This window comes from Cricetulus griseus (assembly GCF_003668045.3).
Source record: "Cricetulus griseus strain 17A/GY chromosome 1 unlocalized genomic scaffold, alternate assembly CriGri-PICRH-1.0 chr1_0, whole genome shotgun sequence".
Taxonomy (NCBI): domain Eukaryota; kingdom Metazoa; phylum Chordata; class Mammalia; order Rodentia; family Cricetidae; genus Cricetulus; species Cricetulus griseus.
In genome coordinates this window covers 113,410,025-113,430,810 of record NW_023276806.1, presented here as the reverse complement: position 1 = coordinate 113,430,810, position 20,786 = coordinate 113,410,025, and the positions used below count along the sequence as shown (strand labels likewise).

The window sequence follows — 20,786 nt, the reverse complement described above, 5'->3', positions numbered from 1 at the left end:
AAAAACTCCTGCTGAGACCATTGCTTTATGTATGATGTCTTTAATAAATCTAATAATCCACAAAGCTGCTTTAGTAATTTTTCAAAGTTATAGTTCCATTTACCATGTTTTAAATGGAAAACATGCCTTATTTCCCTTCTTGTCATCATTTAAAAAACAGTCTTTGACCTTTGCTCAAAATAACTTTCCATACAAATAATATTAATTATGAAGATATCATTACAATTCATGTCCACTGCCTAAAATTGAATTTTCAGAAAGTTCAGAACTAAAGAAAGCAAGCTGTCGCTTGAGCTGCCTTTTCCCTCCGGGCTGCTCACACAGTTTGACTTCGATGTTGGAATCACTGAATGCATCTCCCTTGGTTTCCTCTCCTGGACACTGTTGTCGAGATAACGTGGTTCTCTTCTGTGTCATCCACATTCCTGAATTTCTGCGCTTCTGCACTGGAGAAAACCTTTCTTTTATTATGCAATAACATACTGCAGACAAAAAATTCTTTTTGAAGTTTTCGTTCATAAATGCGTACACAATGGGATTACAGATGGAGTTGAAAAACCCAATTATTTGTACTACAGCAAAAAACATCTTGATTGTGACATCATCGTACTCTGTTTCAAAATCACCTGAAATAGAATAATACTTTAGAATGTGAAATGACTTTATCAAGAAAATTAAAAACTACCATCTGATTTTGTCAGAGACAAAAGGCATGCACATTTCTGAAGCCCACTGTGGGAGAAGAATCAGATTATCTGGGAACAAATGGCCTTCGTGATGAGCATTCTTAACACACACAGGCTGGCGTCCAGCACATGCTACTGGGCTCACAGCGCTTCCACTAAATAATTCAAGTGTAATGCAAACTAGAAGCATGCCCTTCAAATATTCACTTGCACTGCAGAAACATAGTCACTCTGAAAGCCCTGTGAATTCCTGCTTATCAGGCAGACTACCTTGAGGTGCTGGCTAAAATCCCAAGTATTGTTAAATCAATACAGTGTGAGTGGAGACTGTAAAAAGAGATGGTTCATAAGACACCACATCACTCCCCTTAGGAGTAATGTATGAATCTGGAAGCTTTTCTTTATTGTGAACAGCTACTAAAGTGCACTTCCTAAAGTGCCTTTGTCACACATCGTCACCCACCACGCAGGGAGCTAGAGCTCTTGTGATAGGAAAGAACCAGAGGCAAGGCTTGGGATTTGATTAAGCCAGTGAACAGCAACAGTTTTACAGTCATTCCTGTCTGTTCTAGCAGGAAATAGACCGGGGAGTCATCAAATGAGAATGCTAAGTACTCACTGTATTCAACCATCATGTGAACAACATGGAAAGGTGCCCAGCACGCAGCAAAGAGAGCCACCACGGTCACCATCATAACCACAGCCCGCTTCTTCTTCCTAGACCCACAAGAAAGCATTGTGCTGGTTCACTCTTCTGTGGAAAATGTGTTAAAACAGCAAGACTGAAATAAAAGTTGATCTTAGGCCACTCAAACACAACTGTAGGGAGATTATTGCCTTTCCTGTTTGTTTCACTCTTGTCTTCATGGTCTTTATGTAATAAACATGCTTAGGATGAGTGCTCACTGTGGACCTGCCATTCTGCTAGGTTACTGGCATGGATTATATCATTAATGTTCAAGGAAATCAATGGGCCAATCCAGAAGCTTCCACACACTGAAGCTTCCTGATTTGCAGTCAGATGGCTAGTAACTGGTGTGCTTTGGGTTTGGATTTAGGAATGTAAGGTTCAGTGAGTGAGGTTTAATAAACTGTGTATTGAAAATCATTCTTGTCTTTGATAGAAAAACATCAATATTTGCAAAATATAGTAAACTACAAGGATAGAATTAAAACCCTGGCTTACTAGGAATTCAAACTCATTTCTTCTTTGTTTTTCTTACAAGATAGATTTATATCTGCACTAGAACTATATATCTGCTTTATATTTTAGAAGTTTGTACTTGCACCTCTCTTTTCAACTCCAGTATCCCTTTCTTCTGAGGAAAGTGTATAATTAATTCAATAAAAATTCCCAAGGTGATGAAGTTGTGGGACCCTCCTATATTCAGAGAGGCCTGTCTTTATACAAACTGGGCACTAGAGGACACTGCACACCAAGATTTAACTACATCCCGTCAAAACCCTAAAGTCTGCACCAGAGGCATCACTCGTTTTCATTTGAATGCTCATTCAGTATAGATGTAATGTACGCAGCATCACAGTGTTTTAAAATGGATACTAATGAATAAGGTAAGAAAGCTTTTATGTTGAAATCAAATTTTAACACTAACCATTTAATGTAAGTATAATGCTGTGGTTTGAACATTTTTATACACTCCATCTCATGTATGGTATCACCATCTTTGAGTGGTAGGAGGTAAGGACAGATGTTATTATACAACGTTGTGTATATGAGGAAATGGAGGAGGGGGGCAAAAAATGCAAATATGTGTCACATGGACAGCAAGGTGACAGAAAGCAGAGGCCTCCAGGACTAGAGAGCCCTGATACCAGTTCATAGCTCTTTCTGCAAATCATATTTATATTCAGATGTAAACGTAACCATGCTGTAAATTCTCCTCCACACTTCCTACTTCACTTGATTTAAGAACTAATAATTTTGATCCATCTTTTTGAAACACATTAAATCGCACAAAGTTTCAGGGGTTTAAATACTCTCAACTTAGATTACTTTGGCTAAATTACTCAAGAGTTCTAGCATCCATGGTAACTGTCCCTTCTAGCACAACTAATTGAACATTTTAAACAGAGGTGAGCATTTAATCAGACAGACCTGGCTATTTTGGACATTTCTTTTCCATGAATAGTTTGAAGCACGGAGCTGTCTCCAACTCTCTTCTTGATCCAGAGTTCATAGCCGATCTTACTGTAGAGGGCGAGCATCACCACCAGAGGCAGGAGGAAGAGGATGACAAGGATGAAGGTGGTGTAGATTTTCTGGTGCATGGGGCTGGCCCATTCTTCCAAGCAGCAGACGTGATCTTTTTCATATAGGAAGTCATACTTAATCTTTAGAGTAAGAATAGTTCAGTTGAAAGAACCAACATCAGAAGCAGCCAAGTATCAGGGCAGAACATCATTTTAAAGACTTCAAATTTGTCACTGATACTTTTGCAAATGTAAATTACTGTTTCATTGTTATTTTGTAATAAAAATACAGTTTTTCTACTTAACCTGCTTAGGTTTTTGAGAATTTTGTGCTTTTAGATTTAAAATGGCATTGAGGTCTGTGTATGTTTCTTTCATTTCTTGCCTTTCTCAACTTTGATTTCTGTTTCTCACCACTATTCAGAGAGCTAAAAGAATATACTTATCCCACTGTCTGCTGTTTGCTTTGGTATTAATTAAACTAATAGATTTTGCTTTTTCACTTGTTGAAGAAACAGACTTGGAGAGTCACCAGACTTCCTTAAAGTAAGAGATGCTAAAATAGGCATTGAAAAGGCAACTGGAAAAATGAGATTCAAACTACTGCCAACCCAAAATAATTCAAGTGGTCTTTGTTAGCTGATTTATTCAAACTAGTTCTGGCAGACTCATCTTTAAGGTCAGACACCATTAACAACAGGAAGTGGTGTGGCTCATTTCTAGACTGAACTGAACCCTTTGAGCATATTCAGAAGCCACATCTCTAGGTAGCAGGGATGGAAATGTGAGCATTTATCAGGGATGCTCTCCTCTAGGCACGCTTGGCCTTTTCGGGTGGATATGTAGGTTTGAGACGTAGTTTTGCTTATGTTTATATGCAAAACTTCTTCACAATCTTCAGTAGCAATTGAAAAAGCAAGAAAATTCAAGTTCTGCTCTAGGTGCTACTGACAAACATAACTGGAATGATATAAATCATTGAAAAATTATTTCGAGATCTGAACTTCTCATGAATGGAGGTAAAAGCATAACCTATCCTGACACTATAGAAGTGGACCCTGCAATGACATAATCATGGTGTAGCAAAGCCTAAAGCTCCATACTAGTCTCTGATGGGCTCTCATAACTCTAGGGACATGAACATCTCTGCATGCACTCTAATTCAGATATTCACTCTTCTACCTCTCATGTGTGTGCTACATTCCCAGCCCTATAGTCTCCATTTCTAAACAAGCATTTTTCTAAAGTTTTACTGTTTAAGATACCTTTTGGGGTTGAGGAGCTATTTTTGGTCTGTAGTCCCACTTCTATTTTCACCATCATCCTCATTCTAATTTATGAATGGCATCTGTCCCCAACGCAAATCTTACCATGAGCATCAAGAAAAGAGACAATTTATTACTGATAATAGTGAAGCCCTCCCTTGATTAGGTGGCACCAACCCATGGAGAGGTCTTCTGCTTTGCCAAGTGTTAAATATATTTGTATTTAGTGTAAAGCCTGATAGTGGGGGGAAATTGTATTTTGACAAGTGCTAGGAGGGGACATGAGTGGCAACAGTGTTCATTTAGTTACTTCTTTACTCCAGTCCCTGAAAACAGAGACATAAACTACACCTGAGAGAACTGGGTTGCAAGAGCTTGGTGAGAAACACCAATGACACAGTGTTCCATCATCCGAGTGAGGAATTAAGGCTTCTATGTGCTTGCACTCATTCTTACTAGAGTAGTAAATAGCATTTAGGAATGAGATGACCATGGGATTCATGCTAATACAAGACAAGAAGCAAATGTGACTTGGATGATGTGATAGTGAGCATAGTTTTGTCAATTATATTGTACAATATACATTTTATGCCAACTAAGCGAGTCAAGTATTTAAGGTATGTTTAAAGTATGCCATGAAGCAATTTTTTAAAAAATATTACCATATCTACTTGTTTTCTGTGGTCCAGAAGTAGATTTCATGATTGGAATGTGGCATTTGTGAATGATCCCATTGCTCTATACCCTGCCAGGGGGGAAGGTAGCCTCAGCACAAAAACCATGTTTGCAGTGTGTAGAAGGGCTGAGGAGTGAAGAAGCAGCCAGAAGGCTTGCATGTCTTTGGGAAAACCCAGAAGAAAAGCATCATTTGTAGGTCACAGTCACACCCAGACCACATCTTTTCCTTCTTCTACCCATTCTCCTCACCATCTTGTTGGAGACAGAGACTCAGTGGACACAGAGGGGCAGAGACACCCAGAAGGCATATGTCCAATGTCAATTAAAGCCGAGGGGTTGATTGTATGAACTTACCTGACTAAGGCAGTGGACTGGGCATTTTATAAAAGATGTTACACGGTTTCTGTGGTGAACTTTAACTAACTGAATTGCAGCAGAAGTGATGTGACAGGTTGGGACATCCTTGGGTATCATTTCATAAGTGGTAACTTAGAATAAAGTTGCTCCCTAGTCTCACACAGTTCAGTTCACTCAATACTCAAGTCATAGAACAAATACCAGACTATTTTTACATTCTGCTTTTACCTTATGTCTCACTTGATATCCTTACTGAGGGGTGTGGCATGCCTAGTAAAATTCCATATTTGCCTTTCTGTTTTAAGAAGTAGATAAGAACATATCATTTTATAAGTTTTGTTAGGCACTATGTGAACAATGTCTTTGAAGATTGATGTCTGTTTTAAATGACAAGAAATGTTCAAGTTCACACCAATGGACAGGTTGGGCCAAACAAACACCCAACTTTTACTGTGAATCCTCACACATGGCTGAATCCACCAGACAAAGGCATGAGAAGGGGAGTCATTGGGTAAGATGCTCTCTGAGTGTGTGTCCTACTCAAATTTCAATTTACCAATGAAGATGAAGCAGGCAAGAAAGGCCTTATGAAGGACCAACAAAGGAGAACCAACTAATCTTTACATTTTTGCATGAGTTAACAATTAAAGGAAATATAGGGGAGGGAGGGGATATAGATCAGTAGTTCTCAATCTGTGGGTTGTGACCCCAACAGGGGCTGCATATCAGATATTTACATTATGATTCATAACAGTAGCAAAATTACAGTTATGAGGTTGCAAATCAATAATTTTATGATTAGGGTCACCCCAATATGCGGAACTGTATTAAAGGGTTGCAGCATTAGGAAGGTTGAGAACCACTGAAATAGACAGTTATGGATGGACAAATGAGTAGTGGGAGGGAAGAGAGGATGAGGGAAGGACTATGGGGAGGGACAGTGAAAATTAAAGGCCACTTGAAGAATTGTATGGAAACAATACAGTAGAATCTTCTTAAATTACATACATATATGAAGGTAATCTAAATGAAATCACCAAACAGCAGGGGAGAAAGCCCCTAATTAACATCTTTCATCACCAAATGGACCTTCCAGCACCAAGAAAGGGGTTACATCTAATTGTGCTGTTGGCCAAAGGAGTGCCTCAAAGAACCCAGGCTGTCCAAAAGGCTATAGATTTCTCTCCACAATTTGACAGCAAGACTGTATTACTGCAAATACACACACACACACACACACACACACACACACACACACACACACACGCACACACACACATGCACACACACACACACAGTTCACTGAACATGGAGAAGTTGAGCTAGTGACTGCCTACAGCCTTCACCCTTTCTGGCCAGTGCTCTTGGTACCAGAAGATACTCTCCACACTGCCAAAGAAGAAACAGAAATTCCAACCTATTTACAAGCTCTTTGATCTGCAATGGTGGGCTGCCTGCAAGGTACACTAGAGCAATGGTGGCACAAAGCTTCTAGGAGTAACCAACCAATGTCTGCTTTGACTAAGAGCACACTTCATGAGATAGAACCCATACTCAATGCTACTTGGGTAACCAAGACTCTGAGACCAGATCGCCCAGGGACCTAGGAGAAAGCCAAATGCTACTGTTCTACAAAAGAAGCACAGCAATAAAGTGACTCTTAATGATATTCTGCTATAGTCATAGATCAGTGCCTTGCTTAGCCATCATCAGAGAAGCTTCCTCCTGTAGCAGATGTGAACAAATACAGAAACCCACAGCCAGACATTATACAGAGAATGAGAGATCTCAGAACACTCAGCTGTAAACAGAATGCCTTTATCAAATTCTTGCCCTCTGGGCTCAGAGAACCCTGTGGAAGAGGAGGCAGAAAAAATGTAAGAGCCAGAAGGAATAGAGAACACCAAAGAAACAAGGCCTTCTAGGCTTAGAGTGACCAACACACATATGAACTCACAGAGAGCATGCACAGGGCCTGCGTGGGTCTGCACCAGATGGGGTCCCAGAGCTGAAAGAAGTGGACACACACCTCATCCCTAAGCCAGAAGCTATCCCAAATAGATAACTGCTTATAAAAGTAAAATTATTTCTCTCCAAGGTGGTCTCCCTGGGGAAACAAGCTACTTTTAAGGGTAGATGGCGTGGCCAGCAGGAGTTGACCAACAGAAAACTAATACAACAGCATATTTGGAGCATATTTGTCAGAGTTTTTAAAAATTTATTTTTAGTTAATTTATTTACTTTTTTTACCCTACAGATTTTATGTATATATCATGGCTTCTGATTTTGTGATTTTATGGGATTCCCGAGTTTGCAAACAAGTGGGGCTCTGCATCTATGTCTGTTTCTTATGCCTTTTCTTGGGCTCTTTTCCTTCTGTTTGTTTGTTTTGTCATATTTCAATTTGTTTTTGGTCTATCTCATTATATTTTATTATTATTTCTTAGATGCCTATTTGCTTTCTAATGAGAGACAGAAAGGGGGTGGATACAGATGGGAGGAGGAGTAGAGGGGTTAACTGGCAGGAATAGAAGAGGGAAAACTGTAATCAGAATATATTGTGTGTAAAAAATCTATTTTTCAATAAAAGAAAATATAGAACACTCGTTGGATTCTCAGTTATATTAAGATATTGGAGCATTTTAGGAAAAACATGTTCAATTTGTAGGAAAATGGAGAAAGTGACCTTGAAACATTTTTTAAAATGTTAAGCATCAGTGTCTTGCCAATACAATATCTAGAAGAATTAAATAAAACAGAAAAAAATGATTTTATTTCATTAGAAAGATTTCCAGTGAAGGAACTGAAGTAGTGTAGACTTGCTGAAATGCTCTTGAGATGGTAATGGCTATAGATGAGAGATGTGGAGAAGTATTTCAGTAGTATAAATAGTAATTCATCCCCGAATCTACCTCAAGTCGTTGTACGTGCCACATGGGTGATCCTACGATGATGGCCACCAACCAGACCACACCTGTAAAAAAGTGATAATCATCGTAATGTGGTAAACTGCATAGGCTCTCCATCTTCAGTGTTCCTTATGATACAATAGCAGCTAAATTTTTATGACAGAAACACCGTTCGCTTATTTATTTCATGTGATACATTAGTTAAATTTGTTACCTTTCGTGAATGATCCTGTAGCTGTACACTATGCATCTGATTATTGTAAGTTCAGACCATTATAAAACACCTGAAGATTTTAAGCACTCAATGATAATGGTTAAGAAGGAAAATTCATCTATTACCACACTAGACTTTTTTTTAGGCCATTGTTTCAAACTCAGCATTTTTGTGAGATTTGTTGTTTTCATGTCTTACTGAGTCAGGGACAGTTACAGCAAGCTAAGAACCTAGAGTTGCCTGAAGTGCAATGAAGAGAGTGGGATGCATCTTTGTTGGGCATCTGAAGGACTCTACTCCATTTTCAGGCACTTGCAACCTCTATGTGAACTGTTTGGGAGCCATCTCTGTACTCCCCTGTTCCCTGCTTCTCTCAAAGCACATTTCCTGTTCCGTATTGAAATCTTTTCCTCCTATACACTCAGAGCTTTCTCATCTCTCGTCAGATGAAGGTTAATGTGGGAACGCCACTGATGGCTATCACTCATTAGCCAAATGGAATGCCTGAAAGTCGAAGACTTAAAACCAAAGAAATATATCCACAATAATATATTTCAATATTAGGATAGTCCTGAAGGAGAGATGGTGTGGGGTAAATGCAGAGAGTACCAAACCCCTCAAATTATACAGGAATGCTTACACATAAAGGAGAAAACCTTCAACTGTACAAATATGATATTATTCTATAATGAAGAATGGCATTAATACTGTAGCTGGCACACTGGTGGCCCTACCTAATGGTACAATTTAAGTATTAAATGTCCTCCAAAGTCTCAAAGGACTTGACTGCTAGCTAATGGACTTTGGGAGAGATTATTGGATCATGAAGGTACTAACTTTATGAGTGGGTAAATCTACTGATGAACTCCTAGATGAGTGGACTACTAGGAAGTAGGGCCTGATTAAAGAAGTCGGTTGCTGGCATGTAACTTGTCCCAGATTGTTTCTGTCTGCGTACTTGTGGTCTGCTATGAGGTGAACCACACTGCTCCGCCACATGTTCACGTCATGCTATTCTATTTTACTGTTCAAAGGCCCAGAAGTAACAGTCAAGTGGCCATGGGCTGGAATCTCTGAAGACATATTGCAAAAGCAAATCCTTCTACTTCTAAGTTACTAATATCAGATATTTTGACAAGTGACAAAAAGTGACTCACATACCCAAGATTGTGAAAGCCCTTCGGTTGGTGTACTGCCACTTCATTTTAAAAGGATGGACAAGTCCTTGGTGTCTCTCAACCGCAATGCAAGTCATAGTGAGGATTTCTGACACAACGGCGGTGGACTGGACAAATGGCACCATCTTACAGATGAAGGCACCTGCATCAAGGAAACAGAAGTGTCATAAAAAACTATTTTGTAAAATTAGTCTCTACTCAGAAATTTCATGATTATAACTATGCCATAGATGCAAACCAATGAAGAAGGCCTGCCTTGGCTCATATTGTATCTCTGAGTAGACTTTTAAGTTTCTAAGGGCTATGTCACTGTGTATAATAAGACAATGGGAGACACAAATCAGTATTTAGCTGTTGATAACGGGCAGGACAAGACTACAGTCTATGTGAGTGGCAGAGTAAGGTGGCACACACCCCTAATCCCAACACATTTGAGACTGAGGCAGGAGAGTGGAGAGAATTCTTTAAGTTTTCTTCCCAGTTGGCTCTCTGTGAAATCATAACAAAGGAGTAAGTCCCATCAAAGTTCAGCATATTGGTGTGTGTGTGTGTGTGTATGTTTTCATGCGTGTGAATGTAGATGCGCATATGTCATGCAGCCCACATGAATGTCAGAAGACAACCTTGGGTGCAGCCTTTGACCTCCACGGTGTTCCCCGCTCTTTATGCTATTCTACCTGGCATGCAAGCTCCTGGGATTTTTTTCTTGCTGCCTCTCATCTTCCCATTGGAGCAACAGAATCACAAACAATGTCACTGAATCCTTGTTTGTGGGGATTCAAACTAAGGGCCTCACACTTGTGCAGTAAGTATGCTACCCACGGAGCCCTCTCCCTAGCCAAGACTCAGATTTCCTCTTAGAGTGCCTATCCATCTTGACATGATATTAAACCTTTAACCATTATAATTTCTTTTAGTTCTATACAGGTTGTCTTTCTTTAATTGAAAATTGATTTTTTTCATGCAATGTATTCTGATTAGAGTTTCTCCTCCCCCTAGTCCTCCCAGTTCCTCCTGTTTCATCTGGCTCCACCCCCTTTCTGTCTCATATTAGAAAACAAAGAGGAATCTAAGGAATAATAATAAAATAAAATAAGGTAAATAAAAACCCAAACAAATCAGAATAGGACAAAATAAATAAACAGAAGAAAAAAAGTTGAAGAAAAAGCACAAGAAACACATATAGATGCAGAAACACATATGTTTACACACATAGGAATCCATTAAAAACACAAAATCAGAAACTATAATATATATACAGAGGACCTTTAAGATTAAAAAAAAAAATCCCTGACTCAATATTATGAGACAAGACTGTCAAAAGATGATGCCATTGAGTTCATTTTGTGTTGGCCATCTATTTCTGGGCATGCATTACAATTTTGACTTTCTTTACTTTTCTAATGTAAAGATCTCAAAATGATGGATAGCAACAAAAAGGTCTCATTTTATTTATACACTAAAAATTAATAAGAACTGCTTATCAGCCATTCCAGCCAATGCTCTGCTCTGGAACAATGTAGAAGTTGGTCTGGAACCCACCCCAGTTAGAGACCCCTAATCCCTCTACCCATCTACCTATCAGGCATCCCACCCACCACTTGTTACAGACCACTTGCAGATCAGCTGGGAACCCAGAGAGCCTGTGATGTGCCTGCCTATCAGCTGCTCAAACCACCATGTCATCACGGAACTCTGAATTTCAAGCTGGGATCGCAGGTTGGAACCTCCAGAGCCAGTCCTCCTGCCCCACATCAGCCACCACCCATTTATTCAGCTCTGGGACTGAGTGAATCCCAACCCAGAATCCCAGTTAGGAACTCTCAGAGCCAGTCATCTTGGCAGCCCAACTGCCTACCAACCCACCTCAGCACGGCTTGGCTCTGGGACCAAATGATATCTGACCTAGAACTCCAGAGTGGCTACAAGATTGAAAACCCGTCATTATTTAGCTAGTCCACTAGCTAAATGTCATTTCACTCTTCATGTGTTTGCCATCCCTACGGCTTTTCTTGTTCGATTGCCACAGCTTTTCATTTGATAGGCTTTTCCCACCTTCAGTTCCCTGGACCACACTGACATTCCAGGCCGGCCAAGTCAGACACTAGGACTCTATTGCTTCCCTAAATCTGGTCGCTCTCTTTTGCAGCTGTACCAAGAATTAACATCAGTCTTTATCCATTTCACAGTATGAATACTTATTATTCGGCTACCTGCAGGGATTCGGCTACCTCACATCTTATATGGGATGTGACATTTAATAAATTGATATTTGAGTAAAATATTACTACTATTCCTTAGAGTTTTATTGAAAATTTAGTCAAAACTATTTTCTGTCCCTTTAGTGAGTTTGTTTATGCACTGTTGCACAGTCCAAGGTCAAAGGAATACCAGAAGAAACTTTTAACGAAAAAACCTAAGTGCATCATCAATACAATTTTAGAATCCTGTCTTTCATTACTATTTGCTATTGTCTTATTATTATTATCTCTGTGTGTGCATATGTGACATGGTATACATGCAGTCAGAGGATAACTTTTGGGTGTTGCTTCTCTCCTTCCACCTTGCTGAGGGAGTTTTGGTGTTTCTGTCATGTTTCATACTTCACAGTAGCTGGCCGTGAGCTTCTCGATGATCCTCTTGTCTCCATCTTCCATCTCACAGTAGGAGCGCTGGGGTCACAGATGTGCACCATACCTTTGCCTGCTTTCTTTCTTTTTCCTCCTCCCTCTCTTCCCTTCCTCTCTCTCTCTGTCCCTTTGTCTTTCCTTTCCTTTCTTTTTCTCTTCTTTCTTTCTTTCTTTCTTTCTTTCTTTCTTTCTTTCTTTCTTTCTTTCTCTCTCTCTCTCTCTTTCTCTCTCTCTCTCTCTCTCTCTCTCTCTCTCTCTCTCTCTCTCTCTCTCTCTCTCTCTCTCTCTCTTTTTTGAGCCCTGGCTGTCCTGGAACTTACTCTGCAGACCACGCTGGCTATGAACTTGGAGGAGTTCTACCTGCTTCTGCCTCCAGAGTGCCAGAATTAAAGGTGTGTACCACCACATCTGGCAGAATCTGGCTTTTATACATGTATTTCAGGGACCAATTCAGGTAATCAGGCTTATGCAGCAAGTGCTTTAACAGCTGAGTCATCGTGCAGGCCCATCAATACGGTTTAACTACCGAAAAGTTAGCCAACCTTTGTTGCAGTATTCACTGCAGTGCTACCTTACTATAAATATGTTCATTTTGTCCACCATGATCTGATGGGGCAAGCATCGCCTGAATTCCTGACTTCAGAATGCACCCTGATCCGTGTTTAATGAATCAACTTGAGACTCTGAGCCTCAGTTGGACTGCTGATAAAAAAGGATTGTTAATATTCCCCATCAGAGGTCCAGTATTTCCCTGATTTACTTAATGAATGGCAGCTTTTTCACTCAGGGGCAGCAAAATTGAAAGAACTGAGGTACCTATGGTACACTTGGGGCTGCTATATTCTTTTTGGCTAAACTATAAAAGAAGATATAAGTTGACAGCCTCATTTCCCAGAGAAAGATACTGTAATTCAGAAGATTCAAACAACATGTCATGTCTACATGGCTACTTAAGGACAGAGTGAGACGTCACTCACTTTTGGGTGGTCAAGCTATGTGACAGTTTTCTATTCTACAACTCTCACATGCCAACTCTTTGATAACCAACTGGAGAATTTTGCACCCAGCTTCAGTACTGTGACTGTTACTGTGGCCTTTTAATAAATCCAGGACACACTGTCTCAACTCCCGACACTGTCCCATGAACTTTGTAAAAGTTCTTAAGAGTGGCTCCTTGGTCACATGGACAAATTGCTTCAGTGCTGTGGGTGTTAGTTTGATAGAATGTAACTGTGAATTACTTTGTAGGGAGTATCTTTTCCTTGCCTACTACTCAGTTACCTTGACTTTTTACATTGAAAGTTTATTTTGCAAAGTCTGTAAGACTGAAACAAAATAGACAATACTTTTGGTGATCTGGGCTTGTAGCTTAGTGGTAGACTGCTTGTATGGTGTGAGCAAATCTCTGTGTTCATCTTCCACACCCCAAAGAAAAGAAAAAAGAATTTCATTTTTCTCTCCCCCTTCCTTAAGCCTCTGTCACCAACCTTCCCTACGTGATTCATTTCCTTGATCTGATAGTCCCTGAGGTTTGAGGCTCTTCTGTTTCTCTGCCCTATCCTCTCCAATGCATACTTTTCTAGAATGTGTCTCATAACATTTCTTATTATAAATGACTATTTCCTTTTTTAAAAAATAGGAAATTATTTGTTTAATATGCTTTATTACATTTTTATTTCATATTCTCCCCCCTCCTCCAAGTCCTTCCAGGTCCTCTCCTTCTCCTTACCCACCCAACTTTAAGTTCTTTCTCAAAAACAAACAAAAACAAAATTCTACATTAAAACTCCCCCGAACCAAGAAAACAAAACAAAACCATGCTCCCCAAAACAACAACAAAATTGTAACAAATAAAAGCACACACATACAAAATCTATGGAGTCCATTTTATGTTGGTCAACTACTCCTGAACATGCCAGAGTGGTAGATATATCCAGTATCACTCTATTGAAGAAAAGTGATTTTTCCTCTCCCAGCAGGTATAAGTGACAGTTCAACTGTTAACCTTTACCCTAGTGGGGGCTGGGATAAAGCAACCATGGGGGCGTTGGGAGGAGAAGATCTGTGGGATCCACTAGAGAAGGGGCTGGGGGCTGCAGCAGGTGTTCTGTTGCAGACCTGTGGGTGAGAGTAGAGTATTCTATTTGGAGGGGCAGAATGAGAGGGGACAGTTTGCTGTTAGACTATCCAACTTCCTGGCTGGGGTAGTAAATAGCTATTTCAAACTAGGATAACTTCAGACTCCTTCTATTGGGCACTATTTCATGACTGTCTGATTTTAGTATCAGAGTTTCTTCTTAAAGCCTGTCTATAATGGATATGTCTCCTCTCTTGACTATCCAGCACCCATTGCATTTCTCCTAATGGCAACTTCCAGCTTCAAACTGAGCCCATGGGCCTCCAGTAGCCACCTATTAGATTCTCTTAGCTACTTACTTGTCAACTTGTTGCTTGTAAACAAGTAAAGTTACTCATTATGTTTTCCCTCTGAAAGTAGACTTCCTGGAATGTAGCACTCGAAGTGGCTGTCCCTTCTCTGTCCTGTCAACACCAAGGTAATCCATAGCCTACTGCTGCAGTTTGACCTCACCCCCGTTTCACCTCCACAGTGCCTGACTCTTGTATAGATTGTACAATGGTTCACACAGCCTCCTGGTTAAGGAAGACATGCTTTGCTTTATTATCCATTCCTTCCCATTCCAAACTTTGCTCGTCTATACGCTTATTTCCCAAAGCATGAATTTCGTATTCTCAATGGGAATAGCATCAGCATCCTACCTTCTCATCCTGCCTCTTGATCCACCACACACAGCATCCTCAATGACTGAAATAGAAACCACCTTATTTGAAAACATAATGTTTGAAAATCAAAAATAATTTGCATTCATTGTAGTGTAGCAATGACTTCAAAAAGGACACATGTGCAAAGGGCAAGGATTTCAAGACTATTCATTTGTACAGAAGATTAAAAACATTGCTCTAATAACTGAAAAACAATAATTGGAAGAAACAACTGATGGCGATAATGGCTCAGCAATAAATTCCCTTTTTTTGCTAGTAGAAAACAACATGAACAGACATGTGCAGTTTACCAAGGAAAGCAGGGCTTCACAACTCCACTATTAAAAACAATAGGCTGACAGATCTTAATGCAAGTAGGTGTGTGGTTAATTTACCATACCACACAAGCAAGCTGCATTCAAACCTTTGTCTGCCTATAGCCCATAAATTGCTAATCTTATCTAACATGGCTCTTAGGTTGCTACCAGTGAGTATCATTTATGTACTAATTTGCCAGTTGTGAACTCCATTTCATCCCTTTCAATATCCATTAGAAAGAGAATGGAGAGAAAATCAAACATAGTCAAAGATTGTCGGGGCCCAAAAAATATCGATGATGATGTTTTGGGGTACAAGCCTCAAGCTCTGTCCCAGGAGCTTGAATCTCACATTGTCTTTTAGATGGTAGCTGGTTACCACCAGATGGCTTGGCCTCAGTGGAGAATGTCTCCTAAGTTTGCTTAACAACAGACCTAGGCCCTGGGTGGGCCCACACCTATTCTGAGGGCTTGTATATGCGCCTAGGGACTGGCGAGAGGCTGGTGAGGACATGCAGTTTTAGGGGTGCCTCTAGGATTAAAGGAAATATTTGATATCAGCTTTATACATGACAATAGATGTCTTCTGATATCACCCCCATGGTTGAGAAGCTATTTAAGAGGATGCTTGAATGAACAGTGAACTCCAGATTCCAGCATGGACTGAGAGCCCTCCTGAAATGACAAGATGTCTGTGTCTCGTCCTTCATGCTGTTGGGTAATTAGCTTCTCCAGGTCCACATTCTCCCACTCAGGGATGGACCCAGGGCTGTTCGGATGGTTCCGATTACAGCCCCAAAGACATCAGTCCCGACTAGATGGCCTTTGTAGCATGGGACTTATATAGGCCGGACCCCGGCAAAAGATAGAGTTGTTATGAAGTATGGCAGAGACCCACAGGAGACCCAAACTAAATGACTCCATTAGAAAATTCTCTTAGGACCACCCAGACTCTAAGTGTTGCATCTCTATCCTGAGGATCATCCTTTCAGGTATTATAGACCAGTGTGAAGTGTGAGTCAGATCCTCACTCTGGTCCTGCTTCAACAGCAGCAGTTTTTCACTGTACTGAGCTTCATTTGTTGGACTCCAGTGTACAAGCAAACTGTAACTGTGTCTGCTGTACTCCAGTGTACAAGCAAACTGTAACTGTGTCTGCTGTACTCCAGTGTACAAGCTAACTGTAACTGTGTCTGCTGGACTCCAGTGTACAAGCTAACTGTAACTGTGTGTGCTGGACTCCAGTGTACAAGCTAACTGTAACTGTGTCTGCTGTACTCCAGTGTACAAGCAAACTGTAACTGTGTCTGTTGGACTCCAGTGTACAAGCAAACTGTAACTGTGTGTGCCAGACTCCAGTGTACAAGCTAACTGTAACTGTGTGTGCTGGACTCCAGTGTACAAGCTAACTATAACTGTGTCTGTTGGACTCCAGTGTACAAGCTATCTGTAAATGTGTGTGCTGGACTCCAGTGTATAAGCTAACTATAACTGCAAAGAAGGTGTTACAAAATCCCAAAGCAGTATACACAGAGTTCTATTTTTAGAAGAAGACTAAAAATTAATAAAATGAGAGGGTTGTCATAGCTCTTCCTGACTGTTGGAATAATATATGCTCTCTTTGCATTTATTTTTCTATATACTAACTGTAAATAAACATATATATGAGTTAAAAATAGAACTTTAGTATAGAGAATATACACTACAAGAAATAGAAGATACAACCCCACTGGGTTAAATAATAAAGGAGATGTATTATTCCAACATTAACGAATTCCAGAGACAGAATGTTAGAGAGTGGGTAACATCCACTAGATGAAGTGTTTTACTGTAGATCTGGGCTCTCTTTTGTCCCTTTAATCTACTTTGTACCTTCAGTGTGGTTTTGCTTTTGTGCTTGGATGTTCCTTTGTATAAATATGGTGACTGTATTATCTCCAAAGTTCATGCCTCAAACCTAGTCAAAGACCACAAAGAGTAGAGAAAGTATTTTTCTCAAGCCCTTTAAATTATGTTTCTTGTTGCTGTAACAAAATGCCTAAGAAGAAGCCATGTAAGGAAGGACCGGATTTATTTATTTATTTATTTATTTATTTATTTATTTATTTATTTATTGTTTTTCTTGACAGGGTTTCTCTGTGTAGTTTTGGAGCCTATCCTGGCACTCGCGCTGGAGACCAGCTGGCCTTGAACTCACAGAGATCCGCCTGCCTCTGCCTCCCAAGTGCTGGGATTAAAGGCAAGGAACGGGTTTATTTTGGTTTACAGTTTGAGGACAGACAATCCATCATGATGGTAAGGTGTTGCAGTAGGAGTGGGTGGCCGACCTGGGTGTCTGTGCAGCCAGGAATCAGGTCAGCAGACAGCTGGGCCAGCCTATAACCTGAAGCCACCCATGGCTGACTCATTTTATCCAGTGAAGCTTTTCATAATAAACATGCCCAGATAGTGCCACTAACTGAGGACTAAGTGTTCAAGCACACGAGCCTGTGGGGACATGTCACATTCAAGCCACAGCACCCTTCATACAAGTATAGAGTTCAGACCCAATACTCAGAACTGATTGTACACTTGTTTTAAAATCATTGACAAGGGAAATTCAATTTTAAAAATTAACTTCATAAAATCAACTTCCTAGGCCAAATAAGAATCCTCGTCTCTTTGGACAAACATGCCTACCCAATTTCTAAACATTTATTCCTCTGTTAGTGAAGAATAACGTGAAACAAGCATGTGGTATGTAGATGACCATGCCATACTCACCCCTCCTTATCCCTGAGTCAACACTAATTTGTTACTAAGTTATGGCAGTCAGAAGTTTGAACTGGGTCAATAGAGCTGCCTTCCTTTTCGAGGCTCTAGGAGAGAAGTCATCCCCAGGGCCGTTTCAATTTCTAGATATTGTCTACATTCTTGGTTTGTGGTCCAGCATCAACCTGTCTTCTGAGACAATTTTCACATCTCTTTGCCTACTTCTGGTCCTCCTGTCTCCCTCTCATGGTGGTATATGTAAGTTACTCTCTAGAAGATCCAGCGCAACCTCCTCACTGCTAGGTCCTTGACTTAATCCTATTGGCAAAGTCTCTTATACATTGGAAGGCAGCATAGTCACAGGTTGTAGCAATTGAGAAGTGGAAGTCTTTAAAGAATCATTATCTTTGGGAGGCAGAGGCAGGGGCATCTCTGTGAGTTCGAGGCCAGCCAGGGCTACTCAGAAAAATTCTGTCTTGAAAAAACCCTATCAGCACAGCCATTTAACATTTTACAGTGATGCTGCAAAGTTGTCACTTTCCCCCAAAGCAACATATAAATTTAGGGCAGCATCAGTCAAAATACCAAGCAGATTTGTTAAAAAGTTAAAAATTTTAGTTTTAATGAGTACAGTAAAATAAAATTCCCCTTATATAACTAAATCAACTCTGGGAAAGATGCCCAAATGAGTGGGAAACTTCTATGCAATATTTAGAATAGCTGAAGATTTTTTGCAATAAACACTGTGATGGGATTAACCAATGAGACAGCATTTCAGATCAGAGACCTAGAAAGACTAAAGTCTGGAAAATAAAGTCACATCATAAATCTATGATGAAATAAATCCATTTGCTGTACACACACACACACACACACACACACACACACACACACACACACACAAAATCAGTTCTGTTCTCTAGAGAACCCTGACTAATCACAGCATGAGAGAGAGAAGCATTGTAGTCAGCAAAGCTGGAGGGGTGGGGCCATCTCAGCCCTTTGGTATTGGTCATAGAGCTACAGGATTTGGAGTTTGGGAGTTTTGGTCTTGGTTTGGCCTAGCGTTTCCTCACTGTTCTCTATTCTTCCCTTTTGGAATGGTAATGTAGATTTGTGCCATTGTATGTTGGAATTGAATTTACATTCATTGAATGTCTATAATTTGACTTTTTATTTCACAGGGAGATTAAAATTAAGTAGTGCTTTTAGATTGTGAGACTGAAAGACTAAGAGGACTTTTGGAATTGGACGAAATGCACTTTGCTTTCTTATGTTGGCCATAAGCCAACAGGAGCAAGTGTGGAATATGGTTGTTTGAATGAGAATGGCCCTCATAGGTGCATAGATTTGAATGCTTGGCCTCCAGTTCATAGAACTATGTGGGAAGGATTGGGAGGTGTGGCATTGTTGAAAGAGGTGTGTGACTCTTAGCTTTTTTCCTGCCTCGTGGTTGTGTTTTAAGATGGAAGCTCTCAGCTGCTGCTCCCGAATACACCTGCCTACTTTCCTGTTGCCATGCTGATCATGCACTCGCCCTCTGAAACTATAGGTCCTCTTTAGAGCTTTCTTCCGTAAGTTGCCTTGGTCATAGTGTCTCGTTACAGCAATAGAAAAATAAGAAAGATGGGATGCAATCTCATTCTTATGCACACATAAAACCAAATACAGCTAATTCTAAAAAGTGCCAAATACCATTATGGTAACAAGATGCCACTCATTGATTCATTCAAAACATTTTTATAGAATTTCCTATCTGATATGGACAGCTTTCTATATGCTAAAAAACAAAACGAGGAAGCTGGAGAGATGGCTCAATGGGTAAGAGGTTGCTCTTCCAGAAGACCTGGGGTTCAATTCCCAGCACCCACATGGCAGCTCACAACTGTCTGTAACTCCAGTTCTAGAGGATCCAGCTCCCTCACACAGATGCACATACAGGCCAAACATCAATGCACACAAAATTAACTAATTAATTAAAAAAGAAATCTGTCCAACTTTAAAAAAACCAAAATGAGTGTTGGATTTTAAAAAATCATGCCTTTAGTTACAAAATTCAGACAACTTATTTCTTCAATAATGAAAATCCAATTTGAATGTGACTTAAATTTTGAATAATTTCTTCACTGCATTAACCAGTGGGTTTGCCATCTTGCAAACACATTACACTTAATAATTCTGTTGTGGGTAATTGAAACTGCCAATAAAACCCACATCTTACTCTATTTTGTTTTATTTCACTAAGTCCTGGCTTAATTTGTTAAGGCTTGGTCTCTGTGTTTTTAAAGACAGCTTCCAGCTATTTTTTGCTGTGTGTTACCAGTGTTTCTCAGAGCCTCCTATGAAAATCCTTTCTTGAATCAAGCCCATTGTGACACTGAGAGAGGTTCAGGGTGAGGGATGGCAAGTTTGCCACATGGCGTTGTCTTAAATTCCAGGCAGGGACAGAGCCTAGTAGCATCTCTGTGTGAGGATGTTGATGCAGTAACATTGTGCTACAAAGTGGGGTGGCCTCGGAATGCTCATAAGCCTTGCAAGGAGCTGCTGTGCTGCAGCAGCCGCAGCCCTGTCCTCACCACCATGGTACCTCCTCTAGGATGTGTTGCTGCTTTGTCAGTAAATGAAAACAATGTGAACCCTTATGATTTAAGTACAGAAATAACTTCATGTAAATTGTTCAATATTGAACACAAATAGGCTACAAATTCATATGACTACCACTATTTTGTATAAATTCATATTGTATATACTTGAGATATTAATAACAGTGCACTGTTGGTTTGTTTTAGCATTTAATCAGACTTATTGG

General features: G+C 40.1%; 1 protein-coding gene across 1 annotated transcript in view; it reads right to left on the bottom strand.

Annotated features, from left to right (window-relative positions):
- Positions 1–219: 219 nt before the first annotated feature.
- Positions 220–20,786, bottom strand: part of LOC100771812 (pyroglutamylated RF-amide peptide receptor) — a 33,593-nt gene continuing 13,026 nt past the window's right edge. The window contains exons 2-6 of the mRNA XM_027391984.2: positions 9,482–9,640; positions 8,110–8,171; positions 2,803–3,038; positions 1,306–1,403; positions 220–626 (exon numbers count right to left, since the gene is read on the bottom strand). Of these exons, the coding sequence (XP_027247785.1) occupies positions 220–626; positions 1,306–1,403; positions 2,803–3,038; positions 8,110–8,171; positions 9,482–9,640 (962 nt within the window). The remainder of the gene's footprint in view (positions 627–1,305; positions 1,404–2,802; positions 3,039–8,109; positions 8,172–9,481; positions 9,641–20,786) is intronic.